Below are 16,830 nucleotides of genomic sequence, written 5' to 3'. Positions count from 1 at the left end.
AATCGAACCTGGAGATTTATTCCTTTTGCGTATACTTGCAACAGAATAGAGCCGATGGTATATTGTTGTTCTCCGCTGAAGCCGATGAGTGGAATAGGACCTCTAATTATATCGGCTTCTGAAAGTCCCATTGCTTGAAGTGTGGACATGAACAGTAAATTTGCTGAGCTGTCATCGTCAATATGATTCTTTTAACTTCATAATTGGCAATTTGCAAAGTGATGACCAATGCGTCATCATGTGGATTTAATAATCTCGTCATCTCATCATCTGTGAAACTGATGACTTGTCTCGTGAATTGTAGCTTGTGATTCCATACCTCAGAATTCTCTATTTGCTTGACATGTTTCTTTGCCGATGAGTGTGTAATTCCACTAATTTCTGATCCACCGAATATCACATTAATCGTCTTTTTTGGGGGAGGTGGCTTCTGTTCTTCTTCTCGTCTTTCGGCTTGGGTCATTGTTGCTTTTCCTCTTTCAGATAGTAAATCCCGAAGATAACCTTTCTTTAGCAATTGGATTACTTCTTTTTTGAGGGTAAAACAATCATCTGTTGTATGCCCATAATCATTGTGAAATTCACACCATTTGGAAGTATCCCGATGATCTAGCGGTTTATGAACTTTGTCGGACCATCGAACAGCATCTCCCATTTTCTTCAATATTGATAAGAGTTCATTTGGTGGGATCCCCAAATTATATTCAGGAGATCTGGGTTTTTTCTTGAAATCAATCGGCTTGGGATCTCTGCGAGGATAACGTGGAGCCTTTGAGCTTATTTGTTTTTGTTCAGATTTCTTCGGTTGCTCTATTGGTCGTTCTGGAAGTCTTCCTTCATCTTCTTCCCATTTGATTTGAACGCTTGCTCTTGCCTGCACTTCTTGAAATGACTTACATGGATAACGAGTAAGCTTTCTGTGCAATTTGCTTCCAGGAAGAAGAGCCATGTGAAATGCATTGATTGCAATCTCGTCTAAGCACCCAGGAATCTCCATTTTTCTTTATTGAATCTTGTTAAGAATGATCGTAGAGATTCTCCTTGTTTTTGCCGTAGCCGATATAGATCATCAGATGTTGGAATTATTTTCTTGCTGCTTGCAAATTGTTCAACTAATGAGTCGGCCAATTGTGCGAATGAAGCGATTTGCCCTTTTGGAAGATTAAGATACCACTTCAAAGGAGGTCCCACCAAAGTTGAACTAAATCCTCAGCACATGCATGCTTCATGTTTATTGAATGGGTATGACACTAAAGTCAATCGTTGACTATATTGATCCACATGATCTTCTGGGTCGGTGGTACCATCGTAAGGTTTAATATGTGGTATGATGAATTTCTTTGGGAGCTCTTCCATGGCAATGGCATGAACAAATGGAGATTTGAGGAAAGTGTGATTTTTCTTTATAGGTGGTGGCATGCCGGGTATCCCGAAGAATGCTGACTCCATTTCCTCCAATCTTTTGTCGACACTTCGTTGCGTCGCAACTTCTGGTTGTGTCGTGGTTATATTTGAGCATGCACCGACTGTTGGGATAACCGAAGATGAAGTTGGTATTGGAAATAACAGTGCTATGGATTGTGCCGTTGGCCTTAGGAATTGAGTTGACGTTGATGCCAATGATGGTTCCGTCTGATGCACAAATCCTTGCAAAGGGACGCTTGCATTGGGAATTTGCATCGTTTGTCTATCGTTGGGTCGAACAAAAGTACTTGGGACAGTGCTTGCAGGAATGGTTCTAGTTATGTGGGGACTTGATGATTGATTCATCAGATCAAGTAGCATTTGATTCTCTCTTCGAACGCTTAAATTTTCTTGCTCCAACTGTTGGACTCTGCTTTCATGTTCGTCGAAGCGTTGAATCAAAGCTTTCATCTTCTCATTTACAGCATCACCACGTGAATCTTCTGAGTTTGTCATTGTGATAAAACTATCGCCCCCTATCTGGCGCGCCAAATTGTTGATGTAAATTATCGACAATCGAATTGTTGAGAGTGAGTGAATAAAAGTAAGACAAAACAAAGAGATTTTACGTGGTTCGGCGTTGAGCCTAGGTCCACAGTGCATAACGATATAGTATCTTTATTTATCACTCGTGATTACAGAGTGAGTAGGGAATCAAAGTCTCCAAAAAACCCAAGCCCCCTTCCTTGTCCTAATGAACTCCTTTTATGCTTTTCTTGAGCAGTTACCAGCAGTTGTGGCAGTTGGAGAAGTTCATGGCAGTTTGGGGGAGTTTACGGTAGTTTGTAGTAGTTTCGGCTGTTACCATTTAACGAGGAACTGCCTTATCTTCGGCTTCGTTCCTTAGTTATTGGTTCGGCCTTATTTGTATCGGCTTTGTATGACCTTTTTACGACCAAGTCATTTTTTGATTGTATGATCTGGTCTGATTGTTGTTGGGCTTTGTGGACCTAGCCTCTGTTGGGCTTTTATGTTTGGTCTGGCCCGTTTGTATGGTAAATAGATTGGGTTGAACAGAACCCATATAATTTGTTGAGGTTGAACTTGACCCCTACTACACAAAATACTCTGTTTTATGTTTTCTTTCTGTTCCGTACAAAATCATTGGAGTAAATATCAGCTTTTGTAAATTTGTAGCAACATGCCAATATCTTTTTTGTTGATATCTTTTTTCTTTCATCCTTAAATCAATTCTGAAAAATTAGGCGAACCTTACTGATTGTGCATCGATCGATCTATAAAAACACATGGTTTTTGTGCTCTATGGTGGCGAGTTATTGTTTTTAGTATATTCACGCAATTTGTGTTTGTATATATCTCTTCGAAAATGACATGTAGCTCATGGGAGCCCAACAAGTTTATTCCATTGATTTAATTAATGGGATAGTTTTATTTACACTATTTTATCCCATAATTCATTGTCCAAAATTTATTATTTAATATAGATTTTATTGTTTTTTAAAAGCACAGTTTAAAATTCATTGTTTTAGTTTTGAATTCATTTGTTTTTGAAATTTCATTTAAAAAAACAATGGAATTAAGAAATTCCATTGAAAAAAATAATGGAATTAAGATTTACCCGATAAAACTCATCGACAATGGATCTTGTTGAAATGAGTTGTATGTATTGATTATGAATATGTAATTTTTTTTAAATTCTAACATGTATTTTGAGAGTTAAAATGTTTTAGAATTTACCTGGGCTACCACTATATGAGCTACCTAGCACTACTGAAAGAGATAACAGTAGTGCTAAGTAGCTCATATAGTGGTATCCCATGAGAACTCAAGTCTCTTAAACGAAATTTTAAAACGTTTTAACTCTTAAAATACATATATGTTAGATTTTAAAAACAATTACATGTTCAAAATCAGCATATAAAACTCTTTCTAACAAGATCCATTGTCGATGAGTTTTATCGGGTAAATCTTAATTCCATTGTTTTTTTCAATGGAATATCAAAAACAAATGAATTCAGAGCAAAAATAATGAATTCTACACTGTACTTTAAAAAATAATAGAATCTATATTAAAACAATAAATTTTGGACAATGAATTTTGGGATAAAAGAGTAGAAATAAAACTATTTCATTGATTAAATCAATGGAATAAACATGTTGGGCTCCCATGAGCTACCAAACCGATGGATTACATGTCATTTTCTTTGATGAAGTGAATTTTGGAGCTTCTGACTATGCATATTCTGCTTATTCCATGGTGAGTTTAGAAACCATAATCTCAGTAAAAGGAATCATGATGACTTGCACTCTCAAAAACTCCTGTTCTTCTTTGAATTCTCCTCTTCAGGTCCTTGTGGCCATGGCGAGCATTGCATCTTTATTTGTTCTCTCTAAAGGCAATGGATTTGTTGGAATCTGGATTGCTTTAACTATTTATATATGATACTCCATATATTTGTTGGTGTATGAAGAGGACCCACCAAATTTCGCCAGATCTTTCTATTCAAAGACTAAAGCTATGGTCACTGTCGTTTACTGATTCTTTTAATATTTTCTTTGAAATTTGATTATTGAATGTGTTAGATTTTAGAATTTGTTTCTTTCGATCGATCTTACTGACCATTGAAATTGTTTTACTTCACTTGAAAGATCTGACTGTTGTTATGATTGGTAAATTTGATTTATTTGAGTCATCTAAGACCAATCTATTTAGCATTAGCTGAGTCAGTACATGACCATGAAAAGCCTAAATCAGCTGGACTTGAGGACCGTCATGTTCTATTCACTACTCTAAGCTTTACACAATGATTGAAATTGAGAACTATCCCATATTCAAGTTACAATGGCTTTTCCATGCTGAGCGAATGTTTGATTACCTGCAACTACTCATTACTAAATGAAAATGAGTGCTGTAACTATTCATTAGTAAATTACAGTTTGTTGTTGCTTCTTATGATAGTGTAGAATAGATCATCCATTTGCTTTCCTTTTTGTTGATAAACCAGCCACTGTCTTTGGAATCAGGTACCAGTGCTTATCCTACTTTTGTTTTTATTTATTCTCATCCCTATTTTCATAATAGAAATTGTGCGATTTGTAATTGATTATAAGAAGCAGCTGAGGATTGAGATGTATGGAGGGATTCCAGATGCATTGCTTGTAGGGGATATTAATACAAATGATAGACAGATGTACCGTTGAAGAAGACGGCCGTTGTCATTGATTAATTATACAGCACAGCATTACCCCTGCAAAGCGCGAGGTTATACACTCGATCTAACTACTCAAACAGCACACCTCCATCGACTATTGACACAAAGATTTCAGAATTGAAGCGACAACCAACATTCTCTGCCTTGCACAATGCTGGTCAGTTCCAAACTATTTGTCCAGAAAGGAATAAAAAAAAAAAAGCTGTAATTTTCTCACTTGAGATTTAAAAAAAAAAAAAGAGAGAAGAAAGATCCAAAGATGAAACTTCAAAACTCTATTTATATAAGTTGGTGGTTCTCGTGTACATGAAACTTCTTTCCAAAAATCAAACTTCCAAACTATTTGCATGCTTCTTCGATGTCTAGAGAAAAATAATGCAGTGTAAATAAATGACAGCATCTTCTTGAAATGTTGGAGGTCACCCACCCAAGTCATACATTGTAAAAAAATGGTGCGTGTATGTAGTTTAAATGCAAGTAGTTGGACCTAGTTCTTGGGCCATGACTTTTGAACAAAGTGGGTTACCATCACTTGTATTGAGACTATACATATGTTTAGGCCCATTAACATGGAACAATGGGTGCTAAAAAGTAAAAACATTAAAAAAGGAAACAGAAAAGCATCTCTACTGACTATAACCAAGTCTTCTTCAAAGTCTAGAAAATCAAAAAATGCGTTATACTATAACCAATTCTTCTTCAAAGTCTAGAAAACGCGTTATGGTTGATGGAAGCAGCTTTGCTAACTATAACCAAGTCTTCTTCAAAGTCTAGAAAACACGTTATGATTGATGGAGATGGATGTGACGTAGTCTAGAAAACGCGTTATGGTTGATGGAGATGAGATGTGACGCGATCAAATATAGGGACATGCCATTTAATATGAAAGCTAATTGCATTATTTACAAAATGAAAGTTCCATGCTATATTTCTAACGTCTCTTTGAAGTGCAGAGGAAAACAAAGGAGAAAAATAATTGCAACTTCCTTGAAATTGATGACTTTGCCTATCCATTTTTATATTTTTTGAATTCTCTCTCTTTCTTTTCTCCCAAACAAATCTTTTTTTTATTGAAAAAGATGATCCACCCCTTACTTCTTTGTATGAACGCTATGAATATGTAGGGATTCATATCACATTTAATTACTGAAAGATTGTTCGTATTTCAATTTGCGCATCAACAATTAAAATATGCAAATTTTGTAGCATAAAGTTCAAACTTGTTCCAAATAGGTAATAATAATCATATCACTATTTTTTCTACATAGACAACCAAGACAGATGTAACTTCACGAATCAACACTAGACTTTTAAGAATTCGTTAGAATTTGATCAAAAGTTGAGAAGATGATGTCATTTTCGAACAATGTTGCAGTAACTTGGCAAAATTGAAAAAGAAGGAAATATGTGGGCCCATTGTGGGGCCCACGTGGAGAAAATGAAACACAAAAGCGTGTTGAATTTTAAATGAGAAGGTGATGTCTTTGTTTTTTTTTGTTTGCTGTATTTTTCCTGTATTAGGTGGAGAAATCCTACCCAGTTTGGCAGTGCGATGCACACCCTCCGACCGCATCTAGTCACAGTTTACCGACGCGTTTGACAAGTTTTGCTGTTTGGCAAAGCATTCCGGTGGGCTCATAACTTACTAAGTTGAGGTGGTGGCTGAAGCACCTGGGAGCTGCTTCCATGGAAGATGCAGTTTAGCAAAACGTGGGAAATGACGTTAAAGTTCCAATTGTGCCCCCAACTTCTTTTCAGGAAATCCATTATTACCTTTTGTTTTTGTTTTTTTTTTTTTTTTTGTGGAAATACCATAAGTTACAGAAATGACTGAATTATATTTTAAAAAATAAGTTTTGAAAATGATGATACTTCAATTAATTAAAAAAATAAACTTGTTACAATATTTTGTGTATTAAATATTATATCAAAATGATATATGTCCATAATTTTTTTTTATCTATAAGAATGTGCAAAAATCCTAAGGTTGCAAGGAAGACAAGGTAATACTCTGTACATCCATGTCATGTAAATATGCAATAGCCGGCCAAGGATCGTTGAAAACTTGATATCAGAACAATTCAACCTTGATACTTCAGCTGTTGAAGTCTCACGGTCCTTCCTCTGAATCGCAGCTGACGTATTTTATAAATGTTTCACCCCTATAAAAATCTCTGAAGCTCCCTTTTCATTAACAATTACAATTTTGAATGTTTGATATATAAATGTCCGACACAATTTTCATTAACAATTACAATTACAATTACGATTAAATTTACAATTTTGAAGCTCCCTTTTCATTAAGATACAAGAGTACAGAGGGCGTAGACACCACAGGTGAGAATTGCTGCTACACACGGATGACATTTTGCATCTTTTTTTTGTTGGTGGTCCAATCCATCATCACTGATAAGCAATACTTGTTGCACAGCCTTGTTTGGGGTTCTCTCTAATTTCCTCAATGCACTTTTCTGTTCTTTCTTGCTCCTTCCACATAGATGGTCACCCAAGATTTTAAGAGCCCGTGGATTACCTTTTACACAATTTGTTGCCCTTTTTGACAATCTCTTATGATGACGATCTGTCGGACGCTCTTGCTTGAAAGCATATTGGCTAAAAAGATAAAGACTGTCATTGTAATCCAATATTGGAACCTCATAGATTCTATCAACTCTATTCTTAAGAAATCGTTTGTCCCTACTTGTTATGATGACAATACTTCCTGGACCATGGTAATCGGGTTGTCCAACTAAAAGTTCTATCTGCTGAAAATCATTTACATCATCCAAAACAATGAGAACCTTCTTTCGACGGAGTCTATCCCTTATAAAAGGATTTTCTAGACTAGGAGTGCCTACATTTAACTTCTTATCCTTTAGTAATCCAGTAACAAGTTTATCTTGTAACTCATTTAGTCCACGATTCTCATATGTTTTTCTGATATCTTCAATAATACAATACCCTTCAAATTTTGAACAATTAAGGTTAAAGAAAGCTTTGGCAAGTGTTGACTTACCGATACCTTCCATCCCCCAAAATCCTATCATTCGAACATCTTTATTAATCTTGTTAAGTGATGATTCAATTTGCTTAAAGCGAGAACTCATTCCAACAAGATTACCATAATTGCTTGAGGAAGTGTAGCAAAGCTTGCCCAAAATATCTGTAACAATACTTTCAATAAGCATAGCCTCAGGCCTGAAAAGAAAAGAAGTAATTTCGAATTATACTCTTATGGTTTTGAATGCAAAAAAGAATTGTTGTAATCTTAAGAATATAAAGAAGGGAGACAAAAGAAAGGAATTACCTTGTATCCTGTGAATTCCATCCAGATAAATTAGCCGCTTCTGTCAAAGCATGTATCCATGTTTGTATCTTTGGATGACCTTTATACCGTGCTAAAGCTTTTCCAAAAGGGCCTGATTGGTTTCTTACATGTGATGGATCCACTTTGTAGAAGACTGGCATAACAATTTGTCCATTTGCTTTGTTACACTCCATGATTTTCACAAGTTCATCTAAGCACCATCTTGAAGAAGCATAGTTCTTAGAGAAAATGATTAAGGAAATTTTTGATTCCCCAATCGTCTTGAGAAGTGCATCTGAAACATCATCTCCTCTCGTGAGGTCATTATCAATGAAAGTTTCAATTCTTGCACTACACAAAGCAGCATGTACATGACTGGTAATGTTGTCCCGAGTGTCAACCCCTCTAAAACTAATGAAAACATCATACTTCCCATGGGGGGAAGAAGAAGAAGAAGAAGGTGAAGAAGAAGAAGCACCCATAATAAAATCACTATTCGTGCAGAGTCAACAAAAAAAGATGTAACTTCACAAATCAACACTAGGCTTTAAAGAATTGGAGAGGACAATTGAAAATCCTCAACCACCCATTTTCTTACTTCTTTTACAAGAAAGGAAATGCTAATGAAATTCAGCTGAATTGACAAAGTTAGTTCGGTCACAATATTATTAATATTATTATTATTATTATTGAGAGGTTTTACGCCAGTACAAAAATGATATATGTCCATACTTTTCTCATCCATAAACTTACATAATCTAGGTGGCAAACTATATAGGGATGTCACATAGATTAAAAAAAAAAAACAAACTTTATTAAAGAAGTCACATAGGCATGTCACATGTTTATGTAAGTTTATGAATGTTTATTTTATGGATGTGTAGTGCTTTCGTTTACCGTATTTTAGACGACTTCAAAGTCTAGATGGAAACAATTTTGAAAAGTTGTTTTTTTTGTTTTTCTAAGATGACTTCAAAGCCTAGATGGAAACAATTTTGAAAGGTTGTTTTTTTTGTTTTTTTAAGAAGAGTCTAGATGGAAACAAATAAAAATGATATTTCAATTTTTTCTAATTGGTTTTATTAGCAAAGAAAATCTATTTATAGAACAAATGTCCAGAGAAAAACTCAATGGACAAAAATCTGGATCTCTTAATTGTGGTGCTTCTTTCTATCAGAGGATCGAAGAGGACAAAGTTGGTTCGATCCCAATATTATTATTATTATTATTATAAAAAATTTACTGTTTTCTCAATAACACTGGAAATTCTTGATGAAAATGAGTTTTTTTTTTGGTAGACAAATGGAAGGAAAAGGACTGGGAGAAAACTAATTGCAACTTCATTGACAACTGTTTATATTAAAATTGGAACTATGAAGCAATCAGGCCCAGGTAGATACAGAAAGGCCCAGTTGGAAGACCCAGCTCAATTTGGTAAAAGACATAAGTCCACACACCCGTTCGGGAAGCCCAAAGGAGTTATGGAAGCCAAATGATTGCTACAAGTAAAATATATTCAAAATGGTGGACAGTTGCTGGTAAAGATGTTTGATAATCATGATGATGAAACCGTTGAGTAAAATAAGGAAGAAAAGACAGGCAATAACATAATCCTTCTTATCATGGAAGTTGCTAAAAATAGAAACTTAAATGCCTAGCTACTGGAACTCTAAGATAGATGTTAGTTGTTGGCAGTTAATATTCAAGATATACAATTATATAAGTATAGTTTAATTAGGAAGAAAATCTATTCTGGAGGAGTTTGTTGTTGATGGCAGATGGTGGAGATAGTCGACAACATGGTGGTTGCCTATAGTTATGAGGGCAACATGTATAAATTACAGAAGACACGAAAGGAAAAGCTCTCCCACATCAACACAAAACTGACCCTGTGTCAAATCAAAGCCTTATATGCTCATAGACAATCAAAATGTTATCAGCACGTCGGAAAAATAACTGACACATTCTCTGTAGAACTAATTTTAATTTCTTTTACCCTAACAAGAATAAGTCATTAATTTTCTTAGATAGTTCTAAGAAAATATTAGGAGCTCATATTGGAATCATGGTTAAACGAGATGTATCACATTGCTTCAAATTATCTTTTGAATATAAAATGTCATCAACTACTTCATGCCATTGTTCTTCTTAATGACTAGTTGAGTAAACTGAAATAAAACATGAAAAATATGCAAAAGCTGACAGTTATCTGATAACGCAACATGAAAAATATGAAAGAGACCAGAGAGGGTGAAAAAACTCTTGAACTTAAAGAGAAATTGTAACGAAACATGAGGAGAATTAGATCAAGCTCTGGGGCCCTCTTACTCTTTTCGGGTCGATTTTTCTCAAAACCGACGAAATTTTAAAAATCTGATCGAATACCTTCAGCTTCGTTTCCTTTTCCTACCCCACACTGGAGCTGAATCTTCCATGGGGACATTATGGCATCCATTATCTTTAGCATCTTGTATCGCTGATTCTTCGATATCATCATCCACGCAATCTTGGTTTAAGAAGAACTGGGTCAGATCACCACAAGGAGAGTTAGACTGGACCACAGAATGACCATGTCTATTTTCTATGTCATGAGTGTATAGTAAATGGAACCCACACCCTTTGACCTTAGAATAGTTTCTGCCATCTTCCTTAACATCGAATTCAATTGAGATCTCATCTACATCATCTGCTTCTTCAAGTATCCTTCTCCAAGTATTTATCCATTTTGAGTCATAAGTTAAAACGACTTGATTTGACCGAATAGCATCTTGAGATCTCCAAATAAACTCCATATTGGCACTGGAGCTATCACCTCTGTTGGTTCTTATTATATGGCCATTATAGTTAAAACGATAGCGAATGCTGTACTTGGGGATGTCGTTGCATTCAAAAACAACGCTGCAAACAAAGCTGAATAACTCGGCATTAAACCAATGTGGAGGAAGCTTTGCAGTTAGTGAGGACCCCTTGCTTTTATAGCTGAACCAATCTGGAACATCACCTCCCGGAAAAATGATCCTGGCTTCTACAGTTTTCTGCATCATGATAATCAGAATTTTTTTTGTAATGATATCAGAAATATTAATTTAAAATGTGTATAAATGCAGAGAGACAGACCCATCTTGGGGGAGAGAGAGAGACGACTTTGCTTTCCGGATAATTGGTTCTCAAGTATAGCAACTTCGATTCTACTTCTGCCACTATGCTGTTTCGTGCATTTTGGTCCAATTTCCAGCAATTTTGAAAATCAAAAACAATATTTGTTTGATCTTTGTAAGAGTCAAATACTCCTCTCGATGCTGTCGGTGAAGGACTTGCCACCATTTCTAGTGATATGCAATTCGTTGCATATATACGTCCGACATTCGTTGGAAGCTGAGGCTGCAGTCCTTCAGGTTAAGACATATGAGATTAGTAAGCTGTTTGATGGCAACAGGTATTTTCTGAAAATTGTTTCCAGAGAGATTTAGGATTTCCACAGAAGATAACCAAACAAAAAGGTCTGTTAACTCCCTCAAATGTATACTAACTTCTTGTTGATGCTCCCTTTTCTTCAATGGAAAATGCATACCAAAATACGACGGTTTCAGTTTATAAATGCTGGTGGGGAGATTCTTGAGCCTTCTGCACTCACCAAGGTCCAACCCTTTTAGAGATTTGAGATTGCAGATTGTTGATGGAACATCTTCTATTGCAGTCCCAGATAAAATTAAATATTGGATTTCCAATGATACTTCTGGAAATTCCTTGATAAGGGAACATTCATCAAGATTCAGTTTGTATAGATTTGTAGCCAGTGAGAGGTCTGGAATTTCAATCAACTTCTTCGAGGAAGAGAGATCAATTACCTCTAAGTGCACAAGATTCTGTGACAACAATAAAAAATATTATTTAAACATTAATTCATAAACAGTGCAGGAACATACTCTAAATGACCTATCTACTAAATACTGACTGCTTCAATTTTATGGAAAACATATATCACAGAAGATTTTAAATGGTTTCTGAGTTTTAGGAGTTATCCATTCTCTTTTAATGATTTATTTCTCATTTTTTCAAAGTTAAGTAATTTTAACTATATTTTATTTGGTAATTTGTAAGGACAAATAATTAAAATACAAGCACCAAAATAATGCTACTATATGGAACGATTCGTGATGATGGATTATGAATAAAAAATTATGGTGGGTTGATAATATTATAAACAAATCACCTACTAGACACAAATTGTTTGCATTCTAATCGCTTGGTTTTATAGTCATATATGAAAAGAAAAAATGCCACTACATTTTCTTTGGAGGAATCTAGAATTTATGATTTGTGAATCCATGACAAGGAAAAATGTAAAGGTATACCTATTTTCCATTCCACAATCGTTCAACATGGCTGTTAGGCATTATAAGCCTAACTAGATTCTCCGGACGAAAATTTGTTGGCAAATATTTCAAGGGGCATTGTTCCCATTCCATATATCTTAACTTGCTAGAAAGAGAATTAAGGCCTTGAGGAATGTACACAGTGGACAAATGGCCTCTCATTTTGAGGAACTCAAGATTGCGCATCCTTCGAAATGCTCCTGGATTTATGCTCAAATATCTTGGTTCACACATGTCCAACGATATACCTTTGATTGCCACAGTCCCCTACAGACCAAGGTGAGTAAGGGAGTCATGACGTAAAACAAAAATACATGTTGAAAAAAAAAAGAATTTCTACAGGTGAGGTTACATACTAAATACAAAGTTACTGCATTAGGCTCTTACTGTGTTATTTGTCAATACATGACAGATGTCGTCACAATCCCATAGCCTGCTCCGTTCCCCTGGCTCTTCAATGGATTCTTCACGGACAATTTGTCGACCCATTTCTTGTAGCAGGTCATGCATCTTTACTCGACCCTTTTGAATAGTTATAAGAGATTTGTCAATAAGCACAGCAAGTCCGATATCCGTAAAATAATTGCAAGCATCATGGAAGTGTTTGACTTCATCAACATTCTCTCCTTTAAAGAAACAAGCAATATTAAGAAACAAATTTTTTTCTTGGTGGTCCAATCCATCATAACTGATTCGCAACACTTGCTGCACGGCCATGTATGGGGTTCCCTCTAATTTTTTCAATGCACTTTCCTGTTCTTGCTTGCTTCTTTCACATAGATAGGAACCCAAGATTTTAAGAGCCAATGGATGACCTTTTGCATAATTTATTGCCCTGTTTGACAATCTCATGTCTTGACCTTCTAGTGGAAGCTCTTGTTTGAAAGCGTATCGGCTAAAAAGACAGAGACTTTCACTGTAATCCAACTCTGGAACGTCATAGATAATATCAACTCCATTCTTAAGCACTTGTTTGTCCCTACTTGTTATGATAACAATACTTCCAGGACCAAGGCAATCACGCTGTCCAACTAAAAGTTCTATATGCTGAGAATCATCTACATCATCCAAAATAATAAGAACCTTCTTACGACGAAGCCTATCGCTTATAAATGAAATTCCCAGATTAGGAGTGCCTACATTTAAGTTCTCATCTCTCAATATTCCAATAACAAGTTTATCTCGTAACTCATTTAGTCCACGTTTTTCACATGTTTCTCTAATATCTTCAATAATACAATACCCTGCAAATTTTGAAAAATTATAGTTAAAGAAAGCTCTAGCAAGAGTTGTCTTACCTATACCTCCCATCCCCCAAAGTCCTACAATGCGAACATCTTCACTAATCATGTTTAGTAATGATTCAATTTGCTCAAAGTGAGAACTCATTCCAACAAGATTACCAAAATTGCTTGAGGAAATGTAATAAAGCTTGCCCAAAACATCTGTCACAATACTTTTAATAAGCGTAGCCTCAGGCCTGAAAAGAAAAGAAGTAAACCGGAATTTTACACTGATTTTAAACGCAAGAAATAATTGTTGTAATCTTAAAAATATCAAGAAGGGAGACAAAAGAAAGGAATTACCTTGTGACCTGTGAATCCCATCCAGATAAATTAGCAGCTTTTGTCAAAGCATCCCTCCATGTTTCTATCTTTGGATGACCTACATACCGAGCTAAAGCTTGTCCAAAAGGGCCTGATTGGTTTCTTACATGCGATGGACCCACTTTGAAGAAGACTGGTATAATAATTTGTCCATTTTCTTTGTTACACTCCATGATTCTCGTGAGTTCATCTAAGCACCATCTTGAAGAAGCATAGTTCTCGGAGAAAATGACAACTGAGATTTTTGATTCCACAATCGTCTTGAGAAGAGCATCTGAAACATCATCTCCTCTCCTGAGGTCATTATCAATGAAAGTTTTAATTCTTGCACTACACAAAGCAGCATACACATGACTGGTAATGTTGTCACGAGTGTCCGTCCCTCTGAAACTAATGAAAACATCGTACTTCCCTTGGGAAGAAGATGAAGAAGAAGAAGCTGCCATAATTAGATCACTATTCTTTGGGCAAGCTCAACCAAAAAGATGTAACTTCACAGATCAAAACTAGGCTTTAAATAATTGGAGAGGAGTGCTTAAAGTCCTCAAGCACCCCCTTTTTTTAATTTTATTTCTTATACGAGCAAGGAAATGCTAACGAAATGTAGCTGAAGTGACAAAGTAGGTTCGGTGCCAACATTATTGTTATAAGACGACTTCAAAGTCCAACTTTGCTTTATTGAAGTTATGAAATAATTACATTACGAGTAGGTGAATACTCTAAGCAAGAGCACCTACTAATAAATAGAATTCAAGAGTCATATTTTCATAATGAATTTATGTTTAAACAATATAGTTACAATCTAGAGCACCTATACAGTAAGAACTCAAATAATGAAGTAGAAATCATTACTCAACTTTCTGACTTCAGTTCGGAAGAAGAAGGAAAAAATAGAAGTATGGGAGAAGACTTAGATCTATAATTATTTGGCACTTGGAGTTTTAATGAATACGAGTTAGAAAAAATAGAACAAACTGAAGAAAAAAAATACAACATGTTAATACAAATGAAAAATGCTGACCATAAAAATTAGAAAATAAAACAGTAGAGAATCTCTGTTGACTATTTCAAAGTATAAAGCAAAACGCGTTGTGGTTGATGGTACATGCCATTTAAGATGAAACCTAATTGCATTATCCATATTTCCTTTGTCAATTTTTTTTATGTAGTGGTTGTGGAAGGAAGAAAAGCAACCATAAACATATCCCTATTTTTTTTTTGCGGTTTTAAACAAAGAAGATGTGATTTCAAAACTAGGCTTTTATTTGTTTTTTTGAAATAGGAGTTTTGGAGAGGGGGTAAGATTTGAACCCACGACCTAATGAGTGAGTGATCCATTACATACAATGTGATTGCCGTTCAACCAACGGCTCACTTGCAAAATTAAGCTTTTATTGATTGAATAGAAAATCATCTGGGACATTTTATATTTCTTTAAAGGAAGATCTGACTTCAAAACTTTTTATTTTACCAAGTTGTGGATAATGTGTTCGGTAGCTTACCCCAACACCCATTTATTTTTTTTCTTTTATGAGCAAGGAAGTGTTAATGAAATTCAGCTCAAGTGACAAAATTGGTTTGGTCCAAATATTATTATTGTAAGACGACTTCAAAGACTAGATGAAAACAACTTTTTTTTTTCTTCCACATAATTTTTTTTAATTAAAGTATTTCTCCATCTTTTCTTCACAAGAGTACCCTTCAAAGTCAATTATATGTTTTTTATGTAGTAGTTAGGGAAGGAAGGAAAACAGCCGTAACAATATCACTATTCTATTGGGGGTTTCAGACAAAAAGATGCGACTTCAGAATTAGGCGTTTATGGATCGAATTTTAAAGTCAAATGTGTTTGGTAACAACCGTAAATGAAAAATATATATATATGTATATATATTATTAATTCTTGCTCTTTCTTTTCTCCCAAAACAAATCTTTTTTGGTGGTGTCATTTTCCACCTCTTCTTCCACGAAAAAGACGAGCCATCCATTTCCTTTCCTCTTTGTATGAACAATATGAATATGAACTTTGATTGCCAATAAATCACAAGCAGAGGCATATTAACACTCCAACTCTACTCTTTTGTTTTGTTTCGAGCTTCTTTTTTTTTTTTTCCCTTGTTAATTAATTAAGGAATTATTCGAGATAGAAAAATTAGCTTGAGTTTATCAATTTCCTCCATTTGATTTTAGTAACATAATGAGATACAACTAGCTTAGATGGAGATAAAATGAGACTATTTGATTTAGGATATGGTGTAAGGCTCTTGTCAAAGATAAAATCAGATAAAATTTGCTAATAGACCTTGTGCAAATTAGATTGAGTTTATCAATTTCCTCCAATGTAGAGACTTTGGTAGCTATTACAATTCTTTGCATTACACCAGGACCTGCAGGCACTACTTTCCAGATATACACTAGATAAACCTATGAAACACTATTTCTAAACTATGCTAACCACATAAAGTTGCCATATTTGGCATAATTATAGCCCAGTAGAATGCCTGACAATTGTTCAGTAAACCAATACTAACATTATCTGCCTTGGATGATCTGCTACATCATCTGCTGGGCTTCTAGCATAGCTGCATTCTTGAAATGTAAATATCAATGAAAGCAAAATAAAATCAATGAGCATTATCATTTAGATATTTCTTCTTGACATGAATGCTTTCTAACTTAGCACGAACAATATGTTACGGAAGGCAAAGGATGAAAGATCAAAAACAGAAGGAAGCCAGAGAGGGTGACTTACTCTTGAACTGAAGAAAAATTGCGCTGAAACAGGAGCAGAACAAGATCGAATTGTAGGCCCCCTGAATTAGGTTGGACCACTGAATTGTTGGGAGTTTTAACTCCTCCTCTCAAATTAAATACAATAGGAATAATAGAGATAATAACCAAAA

General features: G+C 35.1%; 2 protein-coding genes across 2 annotated transcripts in view; both read right to left on the bottom strand.

Moving 5' to 3' along the window:
- The window catches only part of LOC120012450 (disease resistance protein RUN1-like), a 30,182-nt gene extending 15,742 nt beyond the window's left edge, over window positions 1–14,440 (bottom strand). Inside the window, exons 1-4 of the mRNA XM_038863877.1 lie at window positions 13,907–14,440; window positions 12,708–13,800; window positions 12,303–12,587; window positions 11,327–11,810 (exon numbers count right to left, since the gene is read on the bottom strand). Of these exons, the coding sequence (XP_038719805.1) occupies window positions 11,327–11,810; window positions 12,303–12,587; window positions 12,708–13,800; window positions 13,907–14,373 (2,329 nt within the window). The 5' untranslated portion in view covers window positions 14,374–14,440. The remainder of the gene's footprint in view (window positions 1–11,326; window positions 11,811–12,302; window positions 12,588–12,707; window positions 13,801–13,906) is intronic.
- On the bottom strand, window positions 10,076–11,301 carry LOC120012413 (disease resistance protein RPS4B-like). Its single transcript, XM_038863838.1, has 2 exons — window positions 11,062–11,301; window positions 10,076–10,979 (listed from the first exon to the last, which is right to left on the bottom strand). The coding sequence occupies exons 1-2, from the start codon at window positions 11,266–11,268 to the stop codon at window positions 10,332–10,334; spliced, it is 855 nt and encodes a 284-aa protein (XP_038719766.1). The 5' UTR covers window positions 11,269–11,301; the 3' UTR covers window positions 10,076–10,331.
- Window positions 14,441–16,830: the final 2,390 nt, after the last annotated feature.

The sequence above is a fragment of the Tripterygium wilfordii genome, chromosome 13 (assembly GCF_013401445.1).
Source record: "Tripterygium wilfordii isolate XIE 37 chromosome 13, ASM1340144v1, whole genome shotgun sequence".
Taxonomy (NCBI): Eukaryota; Viridiplantae; Streptophyta; class Magnoliopsida; order Celastrales; family Celastraceae; genus Tripterygium; species Tripterygium wilfordii.
This window is presented reverse-complemented; position numbering and strand designations above follow the sequence as displayed.